The sequence below is a fragment of the Herpailurus yagouaroundi genome, unplaced genomic scaffold, assembly GCF_014898765.1.
Source record: "Herpailurus yagouaroundi ecotype Mexico unplaced genomic scaffold, PumYag 163, whole genome shotgun sequence".
Taxonomy (NCBI): domain Eukaryota; kingdom Metazoa; phylum Chordata; class Mammalia; order Carnivora; family Felidae; genus Herpailurus; species Herpailurus yagouaroundi.
The window spans coordinates 27979664-28002135 of record NW_024412404.1 but is presented as its reverse complement, the minus strand read 5'-3'; the positions used below and the strand labels follow the sequence as shown (position 1 = coordinate 28002135).

At 43.7% G+C, this 22472-nt stretch overlaps 1 protein-coding gene across 1 annotated transcript; it reads right to left on the bottom strand.

Moving 5' to 3' along the window:
• Nucleotides 1-7211: 7211 nt before the first annotated feature.
• On the bottom strand, nucleotides 7212-17772 carry CUNH10orf53 (chromosome unknown C10orf53 homolog). The gene is made up of 3 exons (XM_040486948.1): nucleotides 17674-17772; nucleotides 8405-8524; nucleotides 7212-7479 (listed from the first exon to the last, which is right to left on the bottom strand). The coding sequence occupies exons 1-3, from the start codon at nucleotides 17768-17770 to the stop codon at nucleotides 7415-7417; spliced, it is 282 nt and encodes a 93-aa protein (XP_040342882.1). The 5' UTR covers nucleotides 17771-17772; the 3' UTR covers nucleotides 7212-7414.
• Nucleotides 17773-22472: the final 4700 nt, after the last annotated feature.

The following is a 22472-nucleotide window of genomic DNA, read 5'->3' as shown; positions in this document are numbered from 1 at the left end:
CATTCCAGAAGGAGAAAGAAGCACGAAAAAGGCAAAAACAAGAAAGGTGCGGTTTGTGTTCAGGAACTGTGAGAAATTTGGGGTAACCAGATTGGGTGTGTATAGGCAAGGTCTAGGTCGGTGGTAGGGCTTAAAAAGCGTGAAAGACCATGATGAATCTGGGGCACAACTTGGGGTACAGTAATTACTGTAGTTCAGAAATACACTTTTAGGTTTAACATAAATGTTAATGGAGAAAGAAGCACTTTATAAAACATTTCTAGCTGGGGTTCTCTAAACCGAGGTGTCCCCATATAGGATACGCTCACATCAATGCGAGAGGTTCACTTGGCTGCAATTTCCCCGCCCCGCCAGGGACACAGCATACTACGTCGGTCTCCACAGAAGGTGTCTGCAGATTGAACAAGGCGCGAAGCCTGCTACAGCCTTTGGGAGGTGTGGCCTCTCCCTCACATCCTCCTCTGCCCTCAGAACCTCCTTGACTACCATGCTGGGCTGGAGCCTGCGTACTCCACCAAGTGAGGAGAACCTGGATTGATTTTTATCCAGAGTAAAAGACCTACTAACGTGAGTGTGGGGTTTTAATAAACAGATATACATAGAGAAGGGCAAGTAATTTTTATTTTTTGTTTTATTTTTGTACTCATAACCCAAATGCTGCCTGCCTTTTTTTTGGTTCAAGGGTGCAATTAAACTATTAGCAACAAAAGGCCAAGTTTGCTCCAAAGTGTCTTTCTGTGTGGCTGAAGGACAAGTGCCCTTCAATGTGCCCTCTTCTCTAGACAGGAGTGATGGGGGATGAACCCCAGTGTTCTCCCCCACTGCTCTGAGCCTTTAATAGACTTTTCTCCATATTCAGTCACCTCCAGAAGGTTCCAGGGCCACTGCCTTTTAAGGCCTCTGTTGCTGCTGTACACACCTTGGGGTTATATGCCCTTCCCCCTTAACCCTCCCCGTAGCCCAAGAGTAGACACAGACTGAGAAGAAGAATGGATTCCTCTCCCTATACCACAGCTCAGATGTCAAGGGCTTGCTGATGGCTCTGGGATAATTGGCCACACTCACAGAGTACTGGCCACAGGATGCTTCCCAGCCTAACCCCCAACCTGCTTCCATGCCCTGGAGACCAGCTTCTCTCACACTCCAGGAGTGTGAGACTAGCACTGCTAGTCTCTTTGGACTCTGTGAGGCTGAGAAGGAAGGAAAATTCCACCTCACCTGCCTTCCTATTCTTACCCAGCATGACTGAGGGAGGGAAGTTCCATTCCCCTCATGGGAGAGTCCTCACCTCTCCTTACAGTGAGGTGGTCTCTCCCTAACACTCCAGTACCGCCTTTCTCAGAGTTGCAGTTGGCTTATGTGCACTGGAATCAATAGACGCTTATGTTAAAATGCAGATCCTGGGACCCATCGCAAACTCATTAAATCAGAGCACAGGAGAGGATCAGAGACTACAACATCAGTGGATTCCTTGAAGGAGACAGAAGGTTTTGGTTCGAAATATTATATGCTGGGGGCATGACTAACACAGGCTGGAGTGAGCTTCCCCTAACTTGATACTCCCATGCAAAGCAAAGGTTGGGGCTTACCATTCTTCTTTAGTCTTCTGGGTCTCCGTTCTTGACCTCTTTGGAACAGCCGCTCAAACAGGAACACTTACTTTCAAAGAGGTCCATCGTGATGCTGGCAAAAGTAGTCCAATACCTCACTTAGAGGAGTATTTCCCACAGTAAATGTGATCTGGGGTGTGCAGCTCTCCCCACAGCTGGGCCCCCTTGTATGTGACCACAGAGTAAGAGGCCCAGCTTCTCAAATGTCTTCATGTCACAGTCTTTGCTTTCAATTTGCGTAATCAAATAGTAGGGTCAAGTGGTTTCACTAGGACGGGAGGGCCGTGGGCCTCATCGTTTTGGGGGACAATTACAGCCAGACTGAAGGTGTAAATTGGAGAGTTTCAGGCAACCAGGAACAGATAGATGATCATCCTATGAATGGGCCAGATGCGGTAGTTTCTGTTTTCTTTTTGGTTTTTGGTTGAGACTGTGTTTTTCAAAGAATTAAGCCCACACTTATAAACCTTTTTTAAGTTAATTTATTTATTTTGAGAGAGACAGAAACAGTGCAATTGGGGGAGGAGCAGAGACAGAGAGAGGGAGAGAGAGAGAGAGAGAATCCCAAGCAGGCTCCATGCTGCCAGGGCAGAGCCTGAGGTGGGGCTCGAACTCACAAACTGCGAGATCATGACCTGAGCCCAAATCAAAAGTCAGATGCTTAACCAACTGAGCCACCCAGGAGCCCTGAGTTCACACTTTAAAACCAAAAGTTTTAAATAAAAATCTAGATTTCGACTCTTCTCGGCAAATTCAGAGCATTGATACCATGGGGCTTGCCTCCGCTGGCTTCATAGCAGCATGGCCCTGTAAGGCCATCCCAGCCCTTACTCTCCACAGCGTCCCTCACAAGGCCAGCGTCCAAGGTTGTCATTATGCTGTTAGCTGTCTTGTTTCTTTTTACCTGCCTAGTGCCACTTAGCCTGTGCTGTCCTCACTCTGTGGCCTCCAGGATGGCGGTGGGGGCTGGGGGTATGTGACCTCTGGCCCACATGGAGGTTAATTCAGGTCTCCCTTCCTTTCAGAACATCCGCTTACAGCCAGGATGGGAGCATCTGGTCACACTGCTATCCAAATAACCACAAATAGGTCATGACCTCATAAGCCATGAGTTCGAGCCCGGGCTCTGTGCTGACAGCGTAGAAGCTGTTTGGGATTTTCTCTCTCCCTTTCTCTGCCTTTTCCCCACTCATGTGCTTGCTCTCTCTCTCTCTCTCCCTCTTTCTCTCTCAACATAAATAAATAAACATTTTTTAAAAAACCCAACCAGCAAAGGAAACAACCAACAAAACTAAAACCAACGGAATGGGAAAAGATATTTGCCAATGACATATCAGACAAAGGGCTAGTATCCAAAATCTATAAAGAGCTCACCAAACTCCACACCTGAAAAACAAATAACCCAGTAAAGAAATGGGCAGAAAACATGAATAGACACTTCTCTAAAGAAGACATCCGGATGGCCAACAGGCACATGAAAAGATGCTCAACGTCGCTCCTCATCAGGGAAATACAAATCAAAACCACACTCAGATATCACCTCACGCCAGTCAGAGTGGCCAAAATGAACAAATCAGGAGACTATAGATGCTGGAGAGGATGTGGAGAAACGGGAACCCTCTTGCACTGTTGGTGGGAATGCAAATTGGTGCAGCCACTCTGGAAAACAGTGTGGAGGTTCCTCAAAAAATTAAAAATAGACCTACCCTATGACCGAGCAATAGCACTGCTAGGAATTTACCCAAGGGATACAGGAGTACTGATGCATAGGGGCACTTTTACCCCAATGTTTATAGCAGCACTCTCAACAATAGCAAAATTATGGAAAGAGCCTAAATGTCCATCAACTGATGAATGGATAAAGAAATTGTGGTTTATATACACAATGGAGTACTACGTGACAATGAGAAAGAATGAAATATGGCCCTTTGTAGCAACATGGATGGAACTGGAGAGTGTTATGCTAAGTGAAATAAGCCATACAGAGAAAGACAGATACCATATGGTTTCATTCTTATGTGGATCCTGAGAAACTTAACAGAAACCCATGGGGGAGGGGAAGGAAAAAAAAAAGAGGTTAGAGTGGAAGACAGCCAAAACATAAGAGACACTCTTAAAAACTGAGAACAAACTGAGGGTTGATGGCGGATGGGAGGGAGGGGAGGGTGGGTGATGGGTATTGAGGAGGGCACCTTTTGGGATGAGCACTGGGTGTTGTATGGAAACCAATTTGACAGTAAACTTCATATATTGAAAACAAAACAAAAACAAAACAAAGCAAAACAAAACAAAACAAAACAAAACAAAACAAAACAAAAAAACCCAACCAAATAACCACAAAGAGACTCTTTCCCATAAAATGTTCAAACAATCTGGGAAGAAAATTTCTCTATGCTTCATGCCAGCCACCTGGGCTAGCATTTTCTTGTCTTTTACCTGGATTTGGCCAATGGTGTATTTCTCCTAAAAGCACAGCACCCACAGGTGAACATGTGAAACCTGAAATTTTCTCCCCCGTGGTGTCTGCAAAGCACAGGGGGATTTGTGCATCAAGTCTCAGTATTACTTTGCCTGGGATATGTGTCCACACTAGCCTTTGCTAGAGAGGAAATACAGAGGCCTTTGGGGTCCCCCCCTCCATATACCGACTGCTCAAATGTCCTAGCAGCTTAGTTTGGAAACTAATTTTTAACACAGTTCTCTTATATGTGGACTTTTCACATATTGTCTGTCAATGTTTTTAAGGGTGAAATTACCAAGAGGGCAAATATAGCCAGTGAGGCCCCCAGCAGCAAGCCCAGGGAGGCTCCCAAAAAACCTATTCTTTTAAAATTTTAAAACTAGAAGAAATAAACTTAGAGATTCCAAATTTCACTTAAAAACTAATAAGGTGGAGCTATGCTTCTAATTTTATTAAAAGATTGTAAAGATGTCTTTTACTAAAGAGAATTTCTTTACACATTTTCATGTTATACAATGAAATTGATTCGGCATCTTAATAAAGTTAAAATGTGAGTTAACTAAGTGGCATTTTAAAAGCATTAAAAGGCACCCGAATGTCTAGCTTGTTGAAGCACAGAGGGCTTTTGCCTTCAATCAGGAGCAAGCCGTGTTTCCTGTTTCTTTGCAGGGAGACAGATGTTCAAGAAGACATAAGACAGAGGAAGATGGAGGCAGATTCTGCCACATTTCTTTAGACTGAAAAATGATCACATTTCCAAAGAGAAAGCTCTTCTTAATGACAGAGAAGGGCTAGGATATATGGGCAGATGACTTTTATATCAAATTCTCGATTTTATTTTTATTAAAAAATTTTAAAGTATATTTATTTATTGAGAGAGAGAGAGAGAGAGAGAGAGAGATGGAGGGACAGGGAGAGAGATTGGGAGAGAGAATCCCAATCAGGCTCCGCACTCTCAGTGCAGAGCCTGATGTGGGGCTCAATCTCATGAACTGTGAGATCATGACCCAAGCTGAAATCAGGAGTTGGATGCTCAACTGACTGAGCCACCCAGGCACCCCAAACTCTTGATTTTATTTTAAAGGTTTGTTTTAAAAGCACCCTCAACCCCAACACACACACACACACACACACACACACACACACACACACACACACAAAGTAAAAATTCTACCACTGAAAAATATTTCTTCCATACTGGGAAGAAATGAAACTCTTGCAGTCCCACCCCACCAAGCCTACCACACAGAGGTAACCTTGTGATTTGTTCTGGCGATGCTGATTCATACGTCATTTAACTCTGAAACTGGAACACAGCACCTGGGGCATAGGCATCTCCCAGCAGTTTTGCATGCTCGAGTGCGTCTTAGAATCGTGTGCAATCTTGCCTTACTTGCCCTTCTGCTCTGGTCAGGGAGAGAAGGAGAGCAGGTGTAGGTGCTGGTGGGGGGGCTCCTCTGAGGGCACAAATACAGGCTGGGGGGGGGCGTGGCAGAGGAGGGCAAGGCAGCTACCTGGTGGGGCCCTTGCTCAACACGGGGTGGGGGGTGGGCTGCAGAGCCTGAAGAGGGGCCAGAGTCCTTCGAGCTGAAGTTACTGCACTGAATGCTGATGGGAAAGCTTGCCATTGTATTTCTTAGCAGAAAAAGTTATGGTAGTGAAAGTGGGAATCACTATTCAAGGAGGAAGAAATTTCCTGATTCATGATAGAATTCCTGGACAAATGTCTTAGTCACTTGGGAAGAGGGTCAACACAAAAAGCTAAGTTAAAACATAGATACATAATTGGGTACATACAACGTGGTCTCAACTTAGTGAAATCAATTTCTCTATATATCTATCTCTTAATGAATATTCAGACATAAATGCAAGAAACTCAAATTGAAATATACCAAAATGTTATCAAATGTATACCTTATTCCCACTTGTATTTTTCCATTTGACTGTAATTAAAATGTATTTCTCTTATAGTAAAATGTTTATATGAAACCAGAATTCTACATCTTAAACTGGTCTTTAAGACAGAGAAGCTGAATCTAGGGTTACTGAAGACATGTGAGAACTGGCACCAGACACCAGGGGGAAACTTTTTTAGCTTCAGGTTCTCAGTGAGGATGATTAAGTATTTCCAGAATCTGAAAGCGATTGTAATCTCTGAGTGAAATCTGGTAAGTGAAGCTTGGACTGAAAATGAAAATTATATCCCCCATGTCCTCACATGCGAGAAAGAACTTGTGCAGGTGGTTTCATCGCGTCCCAGATGCCTTTGAAGTTCTGGGGTGCAGGAGGTTTGAGGCCACCTGGAGTTATGGGAAGGGTGGCCTCCCCACGTGCAGTGAAGCCGCGGGGAGCAGGGTGGTTGCCTCCCCAAGGGGGCTGCGCTGGGAGTCAGCCGGTGGCCTTGTGGAGGCCCTGAAAGCCCTTCTCTTTCACCAGGGTGCCCAGAGTCTTCTGTGAAGGAACTCATCTCTCCCCTACAAGGTGTGATGCATTTTTACCATGACTTCACATTTAACGTCATTAGATCGGTATCTGCATGTCTCTATAGCTAAGAAGGGATGCTACAGTTGGTGCACAGGACCTGAAAGTACAAAGAGCGTCACTTTGACACAGCTGATTTTACACTGCCCATGACTAACCTTCTTTAACCCTGCAGGGCTGTGTGTTCCTCCAGAGGGACAAGCAGCCACTTCCCTGTCTGCCCTGGGCTCTTTCTGGCCCTCTGCAGAACAGCTTGTTGGGATGGCTCATGCAAAAGAGGGCAGATACTTTTCTTGTTATGAAGAATAACTGGCGATTTGACTTTAGGGAATTGTATTTGAACACTTAAAATATTATTGCATTGGGAGCAAGAAATCAACCTGTAGAAATAGCCAGGTTTCCAAATACCGACATTAACTCTGGGTTCAGATTTTCAAGGGCCACTCTTCTCCCTCCTGCTCCCCTTTCCCCGCAATCTTTAATTTTACCTGCTCCTAGCTCTTTCCTTACTAGAGAATGGAATCTCAGATGCTCCTGGCAAACTCTGTGTTATTAGTACAGCATGGCTTTCTGTTATTAGATTGCATTTTATTATTTCCTTCAGCTCAGCGCATACCTGTTATTGGAGGACTCTCCCTGTGGGTTGAGATTGAAAGATGCTGCAAATGATGATGTGCTTTTATTATTTTGGGGGGGGGCCTTGTTCCCTCGCAGCCAGGTGAGAGACCTTATGGTGGGCAGGCTGAAGGACAGGCCTGCATTACTTTAGACTGTCAGAGCCCAGCATCCTGGAATGACTGCTTTTGTTTGCCAGAGGCAGCTGCTGTGCTGTTGACTTGAGGTGCCTGTCTGGGTGAGGAGATCAGTAGGCGTTTAGGATGGCTATCCTGGCCTCTTCGCACAGTGGGTCTAGTTTACCATCACCTCCTAGGGAAATAGATACAATTTTCCTTTGACCAGCTTTCTGTACCATTTCTTTTTTTTTTTTTCAACGTTTATTTATTTTTGGGACAGAGAGAGACAGAGCATGAACGGGGAAGAGGCAGAGAGAGAGGGAGACACAGAATCGGAAACAGGCTCCAGGCTCTGAGCCATCAGCCCAGAACCCGACGCGGGGCTCGAACTCCCGGACCGCGAGATCGTGACCTGGCTGAAGTCGGACGCTTAACCGACTGTGACACCCAGGAGCCCCTCTGTACAGTTTCATGTCATGTAAGACATGTACGATTTCCACTAGAAGACAAGTCTCAAAGTACACAGTCACTTAAATTGTTAACTAGCCTTCGACAGAGTATAATAACAGCAAAAACTTTTACTTCTGAGCAGAGTGTGGTATGTGCGATGCCAGCCTGCCAGGCAGGAAGCTCTCCAGGGCAATGAAATCCCTAGAATGTCACTGATAATGCCATGCACTGAGGGCATATCGACTCTAATTGTCTTAGCAAGCCTAGGTAGAATAATCAAATGGAACAAACCTGTTTTGAAGGCAAATGATAATAAAACACACATTGTTAAAATGTGAAAATAAAAAGAAAGAATAAAAGAAAACCCCCAAACCTATTACCCCTAAGTGCCTGTTATATCATTTGAAATCTGGGGCTAAAACTTCATTTTTCTTTCTGTCCCTCTTTTGTGTCCAGTGTTCCAGGAAGGAACCCAGAGCATCAAGCACTTTGTGTGGTTTAGGATGTGCTTACTCATGTACACAGGGCTTTGAGTAAGAATTTAAGACTCAGAAAAAAAGTCCAATTTGAATCTGGTCCTAACCCACTGGCCACTTCAACTAGAAATCGAGCCCACTTCAGAGAAGGAAAAATGCTGCTTGGGAGCAGAGCAGTGCTGAAGGACTTACCAAATTCCAGGTCTTTGATGTTGCAGTGAAAGACGACTTCTTCATTCACCATGAGTTCTACCACATTCCAGTCTTCTATCTTTTCTAGGATGACGTTGTGTCCATCTCTGGCCAACACAGCTGGAAAAGATGGAGAGGAGTGTGGGTGGCATGAGGACAGGCTCTAGATTAACCTGCCATGTGGATGTTCTCACGGATGCCAGCAGCTGGCTTGGTTTCCAGTTGCCCGTGGCTATAACTCCAGTTGCCCTGTTGGGTACCTACCTGGTGCTGGCCCGGTGTGCCCTCACCTTTTCTGGAAAGCACAGCCAGAGACCTGAGCAATTCAGGTTTTGGTTGCAATTTGCCCCAGACCCATAGGATATGTGGAAATAGGAGATGTCTCTAGGAAGAGTTTTTGAACTTTTTTTTATAGAGATGATACTCAGTGCTGGAGGGGATGGGGGGAATTAGGTAACTTCTTATCCTGCTGATGGAAATAGAAATTGGCCACCTTTCTGGAGTTAATTTGGCAATACAAGCCTCAAAAGCCTCAAAGATTTTTAGAATTACAGAATAAACTCTGGCCAGGGGATATGCGCTTTTAAGAAAGCTTCCTCAGGAAAAAACAAAACAAAACAAAACAAAACAAAACAGAAATACAGGCAGACTTTTGTAACGAGAGGCTCCTTTCTGCAGTTTTATAATAGAAAATACTTTGTATAACCTATTGTTCAAATCATAAGAAGATGATAGGTCCATATGATGAGTTTTTTTCTGATCATTTCAGAAAATGTTTATTCATTTTTTTAATAGCAAGAAAAATATTTGTAATATGTGCAAACAGTCAGGGTACATGTATAGCATATATGAAAACACATCTTCACTACTAATTAGAGTCTGTATATGTAATAGGAAAAGAAAAGAAATATTCAGTGGTTATCTCTCTGGTAAGAGTGTGTGAAACTTCTTTGTCTTTATTCTTCCAGCATATTCCGGATTTTCTATACTAAGGAGAAATAAAATGCTTTTTATTTTTTGTTTTGTTTTAAAGCTAATGAACTGAACTTTTATTCACACCTTTGGAAGTTGCTTTTTGGTTATCACTTCCCTAGAGATGAGCCATGGAAAAGTTGTTAGATCTATTCTCTAACGTGGAAACGCAAAAGTGTAGGAGTTTAGGAGAAATGATGTGCATGAACAGCATGGGATTCTGTTTTCTCTAACATGTCTGTCCTCCGTTTTCCTGACATGTTCACCTTGTAACATTGGTGGTAGAGTCGGTGTGCTCAGTCACCATCTTTGGTAGTCTTCATGCATCAGTGAGAATTTTGGTTAGGTTGGGATGAGGAATCCGATGAAGGGCGTGGTTTTGTTTTTTTTTTTTTTTTTGAGTCTTAGCATTGCAATCAGTCTTATGTGCAGAAAAGCAGACAATTATGTCAGTTAATTGCACTTAATTACAGAGACAATTGCTGCTTCAAAATGTTGGCGTGTCCACTTCTTCATCTTTCAATCAGCTCAAGAACATCCAGCCCCAACTGTGAACATTTTAATTGCGTGATTTTAATTTCACTTCTGGAAAGGAACTTCAGAGAGTAACTCAGTGAGGATCTCCATCAACGAGATAGCGCTCCTTGGGCACCCAGCGGGAGCCCTAATTGACCCTGCATCGGCTAACGCCTCTCTCTACGAACACCCGCATCTTTTCCTCTGGCATATTTATGTTATTGTATCCTATTTAAGTGTCTTGTATTAAACATCTTTGGAGGAAGGCACTGAGTTTGGACTAATGCCTTGTTTGGGATGGCCAGGGGACAGTCTAGGAAGCAGAAAGGCAGTCTATAGGCAGAGATTTCTGGGAAGTAGACACTCTCCCAGCAGCACCCCATCAGGAGAGGGGATGTGTAGCCTGAGAGGGAAAAGTTGCAAGTGAGTGGGTAGGGGGCAATTTGGCCTCCAGAACCTTGGCTTTGCCTTGTCAGAAGATGTTCCTGGGAAATGTACTTCAATTTGGTAGGAAGAAATCAGGAAAAAAACAGCTTCTCTGTTCCAACCCCATCTCTGGAGGCAAGGTGTTACCTCTATACTTCTAACACACAACAGCAACTCTCTAAGGCCTGGGGGTTCTGGAGAGAAGGAGGCACAGACTGTGTCTGGAGTTGCTCACTGTAATGCAGTGTAAGTGAGGAAGGGCTCTGCACGAGGAGACCTGGGAAGGCGCACACCCTTCGGCAGTCCACAGACCTTTCCTTTCTCAGAGGGCAGAGCCCTGTCTGAGTCTCACATAGCATCTGGGTCTGGGGTTACTTTTATGAGAAAGGCAGCACTCTTTCATGGCAAAGCGAATCTAAGAAACAGGATTTGATGTACCAAATAATCCACCCTGTGGAAGTGGGGGTGCCAAATAATGAGAGTCTGCCTCCTACTTGAGCAAATCAAGCCCTACAGGGAGAGACCCTCTTAAGACAGCATACCACTTCTCACTTCATTTTCTACATGGTTCGCAAAGCATGGCCTCTCGGGGCCTTTAAGGGAGCACATCTCCCTCACTGACCCTAATCCCCCCACCCCAACCCCACCAGATGCTTGGTGTTAATATAGCTTGTTAAATAAACAAACTCAATTCAATGGTGCTGGGAATCTCCAATGACTCTCTTGGATCTTGAGTGACCTAAGTCTGATTCTTATTAAAGCGATGAGCCACCCCAGACCCCACATCATATATTCCCCCACAGGATGCCTGCCCCCTTGTCATCAGTCTGGGGTGTGTTGAGCCCAGCTGTAGGGTGGTCAGTGCGGGCTTAAGGGATCAAACCTGGAGAAGCACCAGAATTCCTGCAGTTCATCCAAATGCCACCTCTCTACATGGAGGACCCATTCTTTCCTACGAGCTGCTGTGGGGTTGTCTATTCAAAGAAAGGTCAGATAAATACACTCCATGCAACAAAGTCTTTCCAAAGGCGGTAGCTAAACTCCAGCATAAATCAACCAGAAGCTGTAAGGCCACCCGCAGAATGCCTGCCTCTTTGAAGTGGCACCTCATCCTTCAAGGGGGATCTGGGTAAGCTGAAGGGAAACAGAAAAGCCTCCCTTTTCTCAGTGCTGGCGGAATTGGGCACCATCTGGGAGGGATTTAAGCACTGCTAGTTAGGAAGTCAAGGCAAACAGACAGACAGACATCTCCCCCTTCTCTGCTGGGCACAGATGAAATGCCTATGACCATTGATGTGAGCAGCTAATGCATAGCTAGGGACAGGAGAATGGCACACAGGGTGTTGTCGCTAAATAAGCATAGATCCAATTTTTATGGGTTGGTTTCAATTCTTTTTAGTTCCTTTTAGCAGCTCATTTGGCAGACTTAAGGACAGTAGACAAGGAGCAACCATGGTCAGGAGATTACTTAGGACTTTGGTTAAGCATTACATAGTTTAGTTTCATTAATATTGAGTCCATAATAGAGACATTTTTGCTGAACCATTATAACTTTTGGGTAATAAAAAAAGAACAAAAATTTTCAGATTCCTTAAGGCACAGTAAGTTCAGGAAATATCAGGCATATTTCCAAAGCCAGCAGGACTTAAGGAAATGATAAAGGGCTATGATTTTTAAAGAAACATACAGAATTCAGATGCAGATTTTACAGATGGGGACCTGTGAATGCACCACTCTGCTTGGTTTGATGTTAGTATTGACTCTAAAGTGGTGGTGGGAGTGTGGAGCAGAACGGGGTCGCGGGGGTGGGGGGGGGGCCAGAAACCCCCTGCTTTGCTTTTGTTAACACCCTGGCATTTGTCACCAGTCCTCAGTGAATGTTGGCTGCTGGTACGATATGAATCATCATTCAGGGATACACAAACTAACTTTAAACATCAGCCACCTGCTGATAGCTTGCAATGTGCTTCTCCAACCATAAAAATTCTCCCCTTGATCTTCTCAAGACACTCCTTCCCCTCCCCTACTGTGGGAAGAACTGCTTGTGCCCTTGGCTTCCTCATCTCTCCCTGCATCTTAACCTCCTGCCAATGAAGGCTTCAGCCCACCTTCTCTTGATCCTGTGCTCCCAGAGGTGGAGAACCATCAGCACATTCAGTGGCTCACACAGTTCTCCCGCCCCTCTTAGTAAACTGATAGTCTGACTCATCTCCTTTCTTACTTCTTTTTTTAAAAATGTTTTTCGGGGCGCCTGGGTGGTGCAGTCGGTTAAGCGTCCGACTTCAGCCAGGTCACGATCTTGCGGTCCGTGAGTTCGAGCCCCGCGTCGGGCTCTGGGCTGATGGCTCAGAGCCTGGAGCCTGTTTCCCATTCTGTGTCTCCCTCTCTCTCTGCCCCTCCCCCGTTCATGCTCTGTCTCTCTCTGTCCCCAAAAAATAAATAAACGTGGAAAAAAAATGTTTTTATTTATTTTTGAGACAGAGAGAGACAGAGACAGGGGAGGGGCAGAGAGAGAGGGAGACACAGAATCCAAAGCAGGCTCCAGGCTCTGAGCTGTCAGCACAGAGGGGCTCAAACTCATGGACTGTGAGATCATGACCTGAGCTAAAATCAGATGCTTAACCGACTGAGCCACCCAGGTGCCCCTCTTACTTCTTTAAAATACTTCTGTTGGAAAAAAATAAAGAAACTACCCCAAACTATTTTAAACTCTAAAATTTTATCAGATTAATTTTTTTTAATGTTTACTTTTGAGAGAGACACACACAGAGTACAAGCGGGGGAGACGCAGAGAGACAGGGAGACACAGAATCCGAAGCAGGCTCCAGGCTCCACACTGTCAGCACAGAGCCTGATTCAGGGCTCGAACTCATTCATGAACCATGAGATCATGACCTGAGCCAAAGTTGGAGACTTAACTGACTGAGCCACTGAGGCACCCCATGAATTTTTATCAGATTATAAATGTGATGCAGACCCACGATTTTTAAAAAACCTTACAATTATAGGACAGAACATTTTAAATCACCCATAATTCTTCCTCCTCCCCCCCACTTTGTCCTTTTCAGTGGAAGTTGGATCACAGTGTACATGGAATTCAGGAACACACCTCACTCCCTTAATGTCATGTCGTGGTGATCCAGTTCTGTCAATATATACATGGACCAGCTGCACTGCATTTCATGTGACAGCTGTACTGCAATGTATTCAAGCTGGTCCTTTCTCTGGTTGTTTTCAATTTTCCACTATCAGCAAGAACATTGCAGGAAATATTCCTGGGCATCCCTCTGTGTACATGTACAAGTTTATGTATACATGGGAGAGACTGAGAAATGGAATAGCTGGGTTCCACAGTATATGGTTAAATTTTAAGACATGGCCAAGTTGGCCTCTAAAGTTCTGTACCATTTTGCCTTCCTATCCCAAGTCTCTGAGAATATTTTTTTCTATGTCCTTCATTAATCATGAATTCACCTTTACTAGAAATGACTCCTATTTAACAGTTTGGTGCCCAGTAGCCATTTTCGTCTTGAAATCATCTCACTTGCTTCTGTCTCTGGGGTCTCTCTTGCCTCTGCGCCCCTCAGAGGGGCCACTGCCAAGGTCCTCCTGTTCGCCGGTTCTGTCTTTCCTTGATTTCTCTCCAAGTCTCACCTCCTGTGGATCCAGTGTTCAGCTCCATTCAGGTTAATTTTATTTATTTAATGCTTATTGACCCTTAAGATATACCTGGCACAGTTCTGGACACTGGGACACAGCAGAGAACAGGGCAGACCAGAACCCCTGCTACCCTGAAGCAAACCTCCCAGCAAATAGGTGAAATGTACGTTTCACCTAGAAAAAGATGAAGTCTTGATCGATGAGGGCCTAGAAAAAGAGTGTGCTCAAACTTATGAGCACTAGGAAGAAGTAAAGAAGGAAGGAAGGGAGATAGGGAAGAGGCAGGCAGAGGGAGGTGTTGACGTTTTTGATAGGGATGCTCAAGGAACGGCTGTTGATGAAGGTGACTTTTAAGAAACACCCAGAGGCTGCGAGGGAGTGAAGAGTGAGGACAATGCAGGAATCTGGAGGAAGAGCATTCCAGGTGGAGCAGCTGCCACACCTGGAGGTCAAAGTGCACCAGGGGTGTTCAAGGGCCAATGAGGAGGTCGGCGTGGCTGCAGCTGAGTGACTGAGGGTACAGAGTGTGTAGTGACAGAGGAAACGAGGTCAGGGAGGACACCTATAGGCCACTGCAAGCCTTTGACTTCTCCCTTGAGTGAGCTGGGAGCCACCAGGATGTTCTTGGAGGCACAGGCCATGCTATGACTCAAGTTTAAAGGCATCACCCGGCTTTGGTGCTGAGGACAGACTGCAGGGGACAAGGGTGGTCACAGGGAACTCAGCAGAGAGATAGGGGCACTTATCCAGGCAGGAGATGATGGTGTTTGTGATGAATGTGAAGCAAAGAGAGGACAGAAAGTTGCCTGCAAAGTTTTTGGCCTGAGTAACTAAAAGAACAGAGCTGTGTGAACTGAGAGGAAGAGAATGCAGAGGGGCTGCTGTGGGGTGGGTATTAGGTTTAGAAACTTCAGACATATTAGTCTGAGATGCCTTCTAAACACCCCAGTGGCAATGAGAAATCCTGATGGGAGAGAGAAATTTGGGAGCCATCAGCACATAGATGTTATTTAAACTCATAACTGCTTCTGACTCAACTCTGCCTTTGTCTTTCCCCTGAACTTCAGAACGTAATTTCTAACCTCTTAATATCTCTTAATTAATCTTTTCTCACTTCTTCTCCCTAAATCTCTTCCTTGAGAATTGGCCTCTTAAGGCACATCCTTAATCTCATGATTCTTTAGCTCAAGAAACTTTGCTGGCTCCCTGTTGCCAAGGGTAAAACAGTCGTGACTCTCGTGACCATCCTCCAGCCAGACCCAACGGCTTGCTGCTCCCCAGCTTGCCTCATGTGGCTCCCTCCTTCCCTTCCTAGTAACCCCGTGCCCTGAAATAATAAGAACGAATGCTTGTTGAACATTTACTATGTGCAGGTATGGTATTCATGACTCTGCATTTTCCCACTGGAATCTCACATCAGCGAGGTAGGGATCTGCTCCCATTTTACCAATAAGTAAACTGAGGCTTGCAAAAGTGAAATAACTTGATCTTGGCTTTGGCCACAGAGCTACTAAATGGTGGAGACCCATTCAAAATTAGATTGGTTGGACTTCAGAGTCCTTGCACTTGACCTCTGCTCATGCCATTTTCTCTGCCAACTTGCCAAGAGCGCAAGTAGGAGACAGGTGACCAGGTGATCCATGGGATTTGTGTACAAACTAGATGGGAAGTATCCCCCACTTCAATACCTGTAATTTGTAGGTTATAACAACATATTTATGCATTCTCCTTTAATATAATTCTTGGTAGCGAAATGATCTAGTTGGACTCTATATAGTCATGCTTGCTATGGCAGCAGCAAGAAACATAATTAAAAAGGGTCTGCAGGCATCAGCACAATGGCGGAGTAGGCACTCCAAACTCCCATTCCTCCATAGAGACATTAACGTTCTGTTGTCAAAAAAACAGCAGAAACTGTCAGAACAAACTTTGTCAGAACTCTGGAAAACAAAGTTGGCAAAAGAGTAAACACTGGGTCAAGACAAAGCCAACTTTAAGATGCTAAGAAAGCTTTGTGGCATCTTTACTTGTCATTGCCTCACCTCCTCCCTCACTTGCTGGCAGCCTTGAAGATAATAGCCCTTGTCCCCAGTGTGGGTCCTCGTCCCCATGTCTAGCGGGAGCAAAGCAAACCATGTTTTGCAAATTCCTGTTTGTCTGTTCCTCCCTGTCTGGGGGCTCCCTAGGGACTGGCACAAGGCTCTCGTCTATGTTTCACCTAATGTGGAACTCACACAAGGTGGAAAAGCTGTGGGCAGCGTGCGGGAAATGAAAAATGCATAGCTGTCTGGGCAAAAGACTGTTGAGACATACAATAAACCTCATGAAGCCAGGGAGGGAAAGCTGGTGAGAAGTTTCCGATGGGAAATTAGAGCATTTAAAAGCACTGAAGACTGAAGACCCAGGCCTGGGCTCTCTTCTCGTTCTATATGTGATCCCCAAGTCCCTGACTCAGACCATTCTATCTCTAGTTCAGACTTTTTCTCTGAGCTCTAGAACTGCAGAGCTAACTCAGTACCTCCATCTACACAGCTGAAAACACATGAAGTTTAATATGGTCGAAATGGAGCATGTTCCTACAAATTACAGTCCATCTGTGTTGTCATCTTCAGTGTAGAGCACTTCCATCCATCAGCACTTTGATCAAGCCAGACACTGACCGGATCCAGAGGATATCCTCCTGACCCTCGCCCACCCCCCCACCTCTTTCCTCTTACTTTTTTTTGTCCTTCCTCTTACTTTAATCCACTGCCCCTCTATGGCTGTCCTGGTCCAAGCTACTCTCATCTCTCCCTTGTACCACCCGAAGTCTCTTGACTTGTCTCTTCACTTCATTCTTGGCCCCCTCTGCTCTGTTCTCCTCAGACAGCCACAGTTTGACCCCCCCCCCCGTACCCCCACCTGAAACTTGCATAGGGCCGTGCAGGATCTGCCCCTGTCTACCTCTCCAACCTCATCCTTCTTGCAGTTCAACAAATACCTCATTTGTTCATGCTTCCAGCCTTTGTAGTTTCTCTGTCTGGCATGCTCTTTCTTCTCTTTACCTGGTTTTCTCTCCCTACTTTTTAAAGCTCAACTCAAGTATAATTCCAGTGAACAAACCTTTCCAGATCTTCCCCTCTCCCCTCCAATTATAGCCAGTGGCAGGCCCCACTCTGATCACATTCCTCTGTTGGAGGCTCAGCACAACTGTTAACTAGTAGTCAACAATGAGAAGGTCATTTTAAGGACATGTACCTTTGTTTGCAAGTATGTCCCCAGTACCTGGAATAGTGTCCAACACAGATGCTCAGTAAAGGTTTGTTGCATGATTGAATGCTGAAAATGTAGACTCTCCACCATTTTCCAGCCACATGACTTTGGAAAAGTCACTTAATATTCTTGATCTTCTGTTTAAGCAGGATTATGTGATCCTTCCCATTCAAATGATTTGTATAAACTGCCTGGTACCCAGTGGGCTCCCAGTACATGTTTGTTTCCACTCCTATTTTGAAGCAGTAGAAGCCAGAGGAAGATGCTAAGTCATCCTGAGAAAGTAGAAGCTCAGGGAAGACTAACCAGAGGTTATGGTGCTTGGTCTGGGTCAGCGGAAGGAAGGAGGTATAGGGAGAGGGTACCGCCTGCACAGGTGCTCAGAGGTTGGGGTACGCCTGGGCACACGCAGTTGGGTGGCCCTCTGGCGCTCGGCTGCCCACCTTGCAGGCCCTCTAGGCGGAAGGTGCGGTACTCCACAGACAGGCCGACTGCACTGTATGGCCCATAGCGCAGGATGACTAACGCGTTCTTCGGCATGGCTGCCGAGCACCCAGCCTGCGCGAAGGCGCAATACAGACTGCTAGGCAACTGCTCTGCAGGCCCTTGGGAGAGGGTGTGGCCACGGGGCAGTGGGCGGGGCCAGGGCGGGTAGGGGTGGAACGTGAGGATCCTCCCCACAAGTCCCTTCCTGAGAGTCTGTGTCAGGGATGGGGATGAGGGTTCTTCCTTTCTGGGTGTCTGCCCCACCATCACTGGGGTGCAAGAAAGGTGCGGTGGTAGTTTGAGGCGATAGCCAGGTAAATGCGGGATTTCTACTTGGGTATGGCAAGTGTTAGTGATAAATAACAAGAGCCAACATTTATAGCTAGTTACAGAAAGTATTGTCAAGTGACATGCTAAGCACTTTCCATATATTATCTCATTTAACCTTTTTACCATCCTTCTGAAGTAGGTTGTATTTTGTATTTTGTATTTACAAAACTAAGGCTCAGAGGGTCCAGGTAGCCTTCCAAGGCAAGTCAGTGGTGTAGGATGGATGGGAACCCCTTGTAAGGTGCCTATATATATAGAAGTGGTTTTTGTTTTGTTTTGTTTTGTTGTTTTTTGTTTTTTATCAATTCTGGAAACTGAATTTAAGTCCTTCATCTGTTTTCTGAAAAATGTGAGTCATTATCTCTTCACATATTGCTTCTGGTCCCATTTTCTCACTTTTTAGGGACTTCAGTTAAATTTATGTTAGACCTTCCAACTGTATTCTTCATGTCTCTTCTCTGCTGTGTTTTTCTCTTTTCAATCTTCTTTTGGACTGTATATGTGTATGTGTTCATTCATTCATTCATTAATTCATTCATTTATTTTTACCTGTAATCCAGTTTACTAATTTTCTCTGTAGCTGTGTCTTAACTGCTATTAGAGCCATCAATATGGTTGGGTTTTTTTTTTTCTTCAGTTATTTGTGTTTTAATTCTGGAATTTTACTTTGGTCCTTTTTCAATTCTGCTGTGACACTTTCTATACTTTTCAGTTTCTTGCCAAGTGTTTTAGGTTTGAGGTTATCTTCTTGATCATAGTAAAGATACTTATTTTATAGTCTGCATTTGAGAATTCCACTATCTGGAGACCCCATGTTTCTGTTTCTGTTTTTATTTCTACTAGTGTCTGCTTATTTTGTCTAGAGCTCTTGGTTTACTTTCAATGTGTACTGGACGTTGTATCTGAAAAATTATTTGTAGGAAGAATTTGAGGCCAAGGGTGATGTTATCTTCCTCTATAGAAGACTTTTTTTTTTCTTCACTGCTTGCCAATTCCCAGTAACACCAGTAACCCAGGATCATCTTAATATGACTTCAGGGCTTATGGTTATCTGAGTCATCCGGATGGCTTGAAACTGGGAGCAGGCCAGGTGCAGATTTGTTCACTTATATTTTATCCTCATTTCTGCCCTAATGAGGGTGGTCGCTTGCCAGGATTCACCCGTGGTGGTGCTGGGCTCCAGTTTTTATATGCCTAATGCTGCAAAGACAAAAATTGCATCTTACCTTCTAGGTTGCCTATTCAAGATCACTAGACAGCTCCGGGGTAAAAACATCTCCAGTGCTGTGCTTACTTACTCTCATCCTCTCCCTGATCTTGATCTAGGTTAGGTCTTTTATGATTTCAAGAAGATTTTTAAAAACATATATGCCAGATTTTTAAAAATGTCTTCTGTAGGAAGCTTTGTCTGAATTAGCTAGTCTACCATTATTAGAGGCAGAAGATGCCCCTGTTGAAGTTTTGTTGGAGTTGAATTGAATCTAGAGATCAATTTGGGGAAAACTAACATCTTTCTGAGGCTTTCATATTCATGATCTTGAAATACCTCTCCTTTATTTAGATCTTCTTCAATGTATTTTAGTGCAGTTTATAATTATCTGTGTATAGGTCTTCATGTCTTTTGTTAGATTTATTGCTAGGTTCTATTGTAAATCATGTATTCTGTATTGTGATTTTATTGTTTGTTGCTGGTATGTAAAACAAAATTGACTTTTATATGTTGATTTTATGTAAGCAGCCTTGATCTTTTTAGTTGATTTCTGTTTATTTATATATAGATTCTTTTGGATTTTCTTATTGGCAATCACTTTGCAGAAAATGGTCGTTTTTTTTTTCTTTTATTAAGCTTTTGTTTCTTTTTCTTCTTATCTTGTTGCACAGTCTAGAACCTCGAGTTAATATGATGAACAGAAGTGGAAATAGTACATATCCTGTTTTTATTTTGTTTTATATTATTTTATTTTTTTAATTTACATCCAAGTTAGTTAGCATATAGTACAGCAGTGATTTCAGGCTTAGATTCCTTAATGCCCCTTACCTATTTATCCCATCCCCCCTTCCACAATCCTTCCAGTAACCCTCTGTTCTCCATATTTAAGAGTCTCTTATGTTTTGTCCCCTCCCTGGTTTTATATTATTTTTGCTTCCCTTCCCTTGTGTTCATCTGTTCTGTGTCTTAAAGTCCTCATATGAGTGAAGTCCTGTCATATTTGTCTTTCTCTGACTGACTAATTTCGCTTAGCATAATACCCTCTAGTTCCATACACGTAGTTGCAAATGGCAAGATTTCATTCTTTTTGATGGCCGAGTAATACTCCATTATATATATACCACATCTTCTTTATCAGTTCATCCATCGATGTACATTTGGGCTCTGTCCATACTTTGGCTATTGTTGATAGTGCTGCTATAAACATTGGGGTGCATGTGTCCCTTTGAAACAGCATACCTGTATCCCTTGGATAAATGCCTAGTAGTGCAATTGCTGGGTCACGGGGTAGTTCTATTTTTAATTTTTTGAGGAACCTCCATAGTGTTTTCCAGAGTGGCTGCACCAGTTTGCATTTCCACCAGCAGTGCAACAGAGACCCTCTTTCTCCACATCCTCACCAACATCTGCTGTTGCCTGAGTTGTTAATGTTGGCCATTCTGACAGGTGTGAGGTGGTATCTCTTTGTGGTTTTGATTTGTATTTCCCTGATGATGAGTGATGAGCCTTTTTTCAAGTGTCGGTTGGCCATCTGGATGTCTTCTTTGGAGAAGTGTCTATTCATGCCTTTTGCCCATTTCTTCACTGGACTATTTGTTTTTTGGGTGTTGAGTTTGATAAGTTCTTTATAGATTTTGGATACTAACCCTTTATCTGATATGTCATTTGCAAATATCTTCTCCCATTCTGTTGGTTGCCTTTTAGTTTTACTGATTGTTTCCTTCGCTGTGCAGAAGCTTTTTATTTTGATGAGGTTCAAGATTGCTTTGGCTATTCGGGGTCTTTTCTGGTTCCATACATATTTTAGGATTGTTTGTTCTAGCTCTGTGAAGAATGCTGGTGTTATCTTGATAGGGATTGTATTGAATATGTGGATTGCTTTGGGTAGTACTGACATGTTAACAATATTTGTTCTTCCTACCCAGGAGCATGGAATATTTTTCCATTTTTTTGTGTCTTTTTCAATTTATTTCATAAGATTTCTATAGTTTTCAGTGTATAGATTTTTCACCTCTTTGGTTAGGTTTATTCCTAGGTATTTTATGGGTTTTGGTGCAATTGTAAATGGGATCGATTCCTTGATTTTTCTTTCTGTTGCTTCATTGTTGGTGTATAGGAATGCAACCAATTTCTGTGCATTGACTTTATATTCTGCCACTTTGCTGAATTCATGAATCAGTTCTAGCAGTTTTTGGTGGAATCTTTTGAGGTTTTTGTGTAGAGTATCATGTCATCTGTGAAGAGTGCAAGTTTGACCTCCTCCTGGCCAATTTGGATGCCTTTTATTTCTTTGTGTTGTCTGATTGCTGAGGCTAAGACTTCCAATACTATGTTGAATAACACTGGTGAGAGTGGACATCCCTGTCTTGTTCCTGACCTTAGGGGGAAAGCTCTCGGTTTTTCCCCATTGAGGATGATATTAGCGTTGGGCCTTCATATATGGCTTTTGTGATCTCGAGGTATGATCTTTCTATCCCTACTTTCTTGAGAGTTTTTATCAAGAAAGGATGCTGTGTTTTGTCAAATGCTTTCTTTGCATCTATTGAGAGGATCATGTGGCTCTTGTCCTTTCTTTTATTGATGTGATGAATCACATTGATTGTTTTGAGGATATTGAACCAGCCCTGTATCCCAGGTATAAATCCTGCCTGGTCATGGTGAATAATTTTTTTAATGTATTGTTGGATTCAGTCGGCTAATATCTTGTTGAGGATTTTTGCATCCATGTTCGTCAGGGAAATTGGTTTATAATTCTCCTTTTTAGTGGGGTCTTTGTCTGGTTTTGGAATCAAGGTAATGCTGGCTTCATAGAAGGACTTTGGAAGTTTTCCTTCCATTTCTATTTTTTGGAACAGTTTCAAGAGAATAGGTGTTAACTCTTCTTAAATGTTTGGTAGAATTCCCCTGGAAAGCCATCTGGCCCTGGACTCTTGTTTTTTGGGAGATTTTCAACTACTAATTGAACTTCTTTACTGATTATGGGTCTGTTCAAATTTTCTATTTCTTCCTGTTTCAGTTTTGGTAGTTTATATGTTTCGAGGAATGTGTTCTTTTCTTCCAGATTGCCCATTTTATTGGCGTATAATTGCTCATAATATTCTCTTATTATTGTTTTTATTTCTGCTGTGTTGGTTGTGATCTCTCCTCTTTCATTCTTGATTTTATTTATTTGGGTCCTTTCCTTTTTCTTTTTGATCAAACTGGCTAGTGGTTTAT

Bases quoted from the DNA above. Each gene is read 5' to 3' on its own strand.
- CUNH10orf53 (XM_040486948.1), bottom strand. From the start codon at position 17,770: ATGCCGAAGAACGCGTTAGTCATCCTGCGCTATGGGCCATACAGTGCA. The intron at 8,525-17,673 runs GTGGGCAGCCGA...CATCTTTTCCAG, and splicing joins CCGCCTAGAGGGCCTGCAAG to CTGTGTTGGCCAGAGATGGA. The intron at 7,480-8,404 runs GTAAGTCCTTCA...CTATTTCCCTAG, and splicing joins CATCAAAGACCTGGAATTTG to GAGGTGATGGTAAACTAGAC.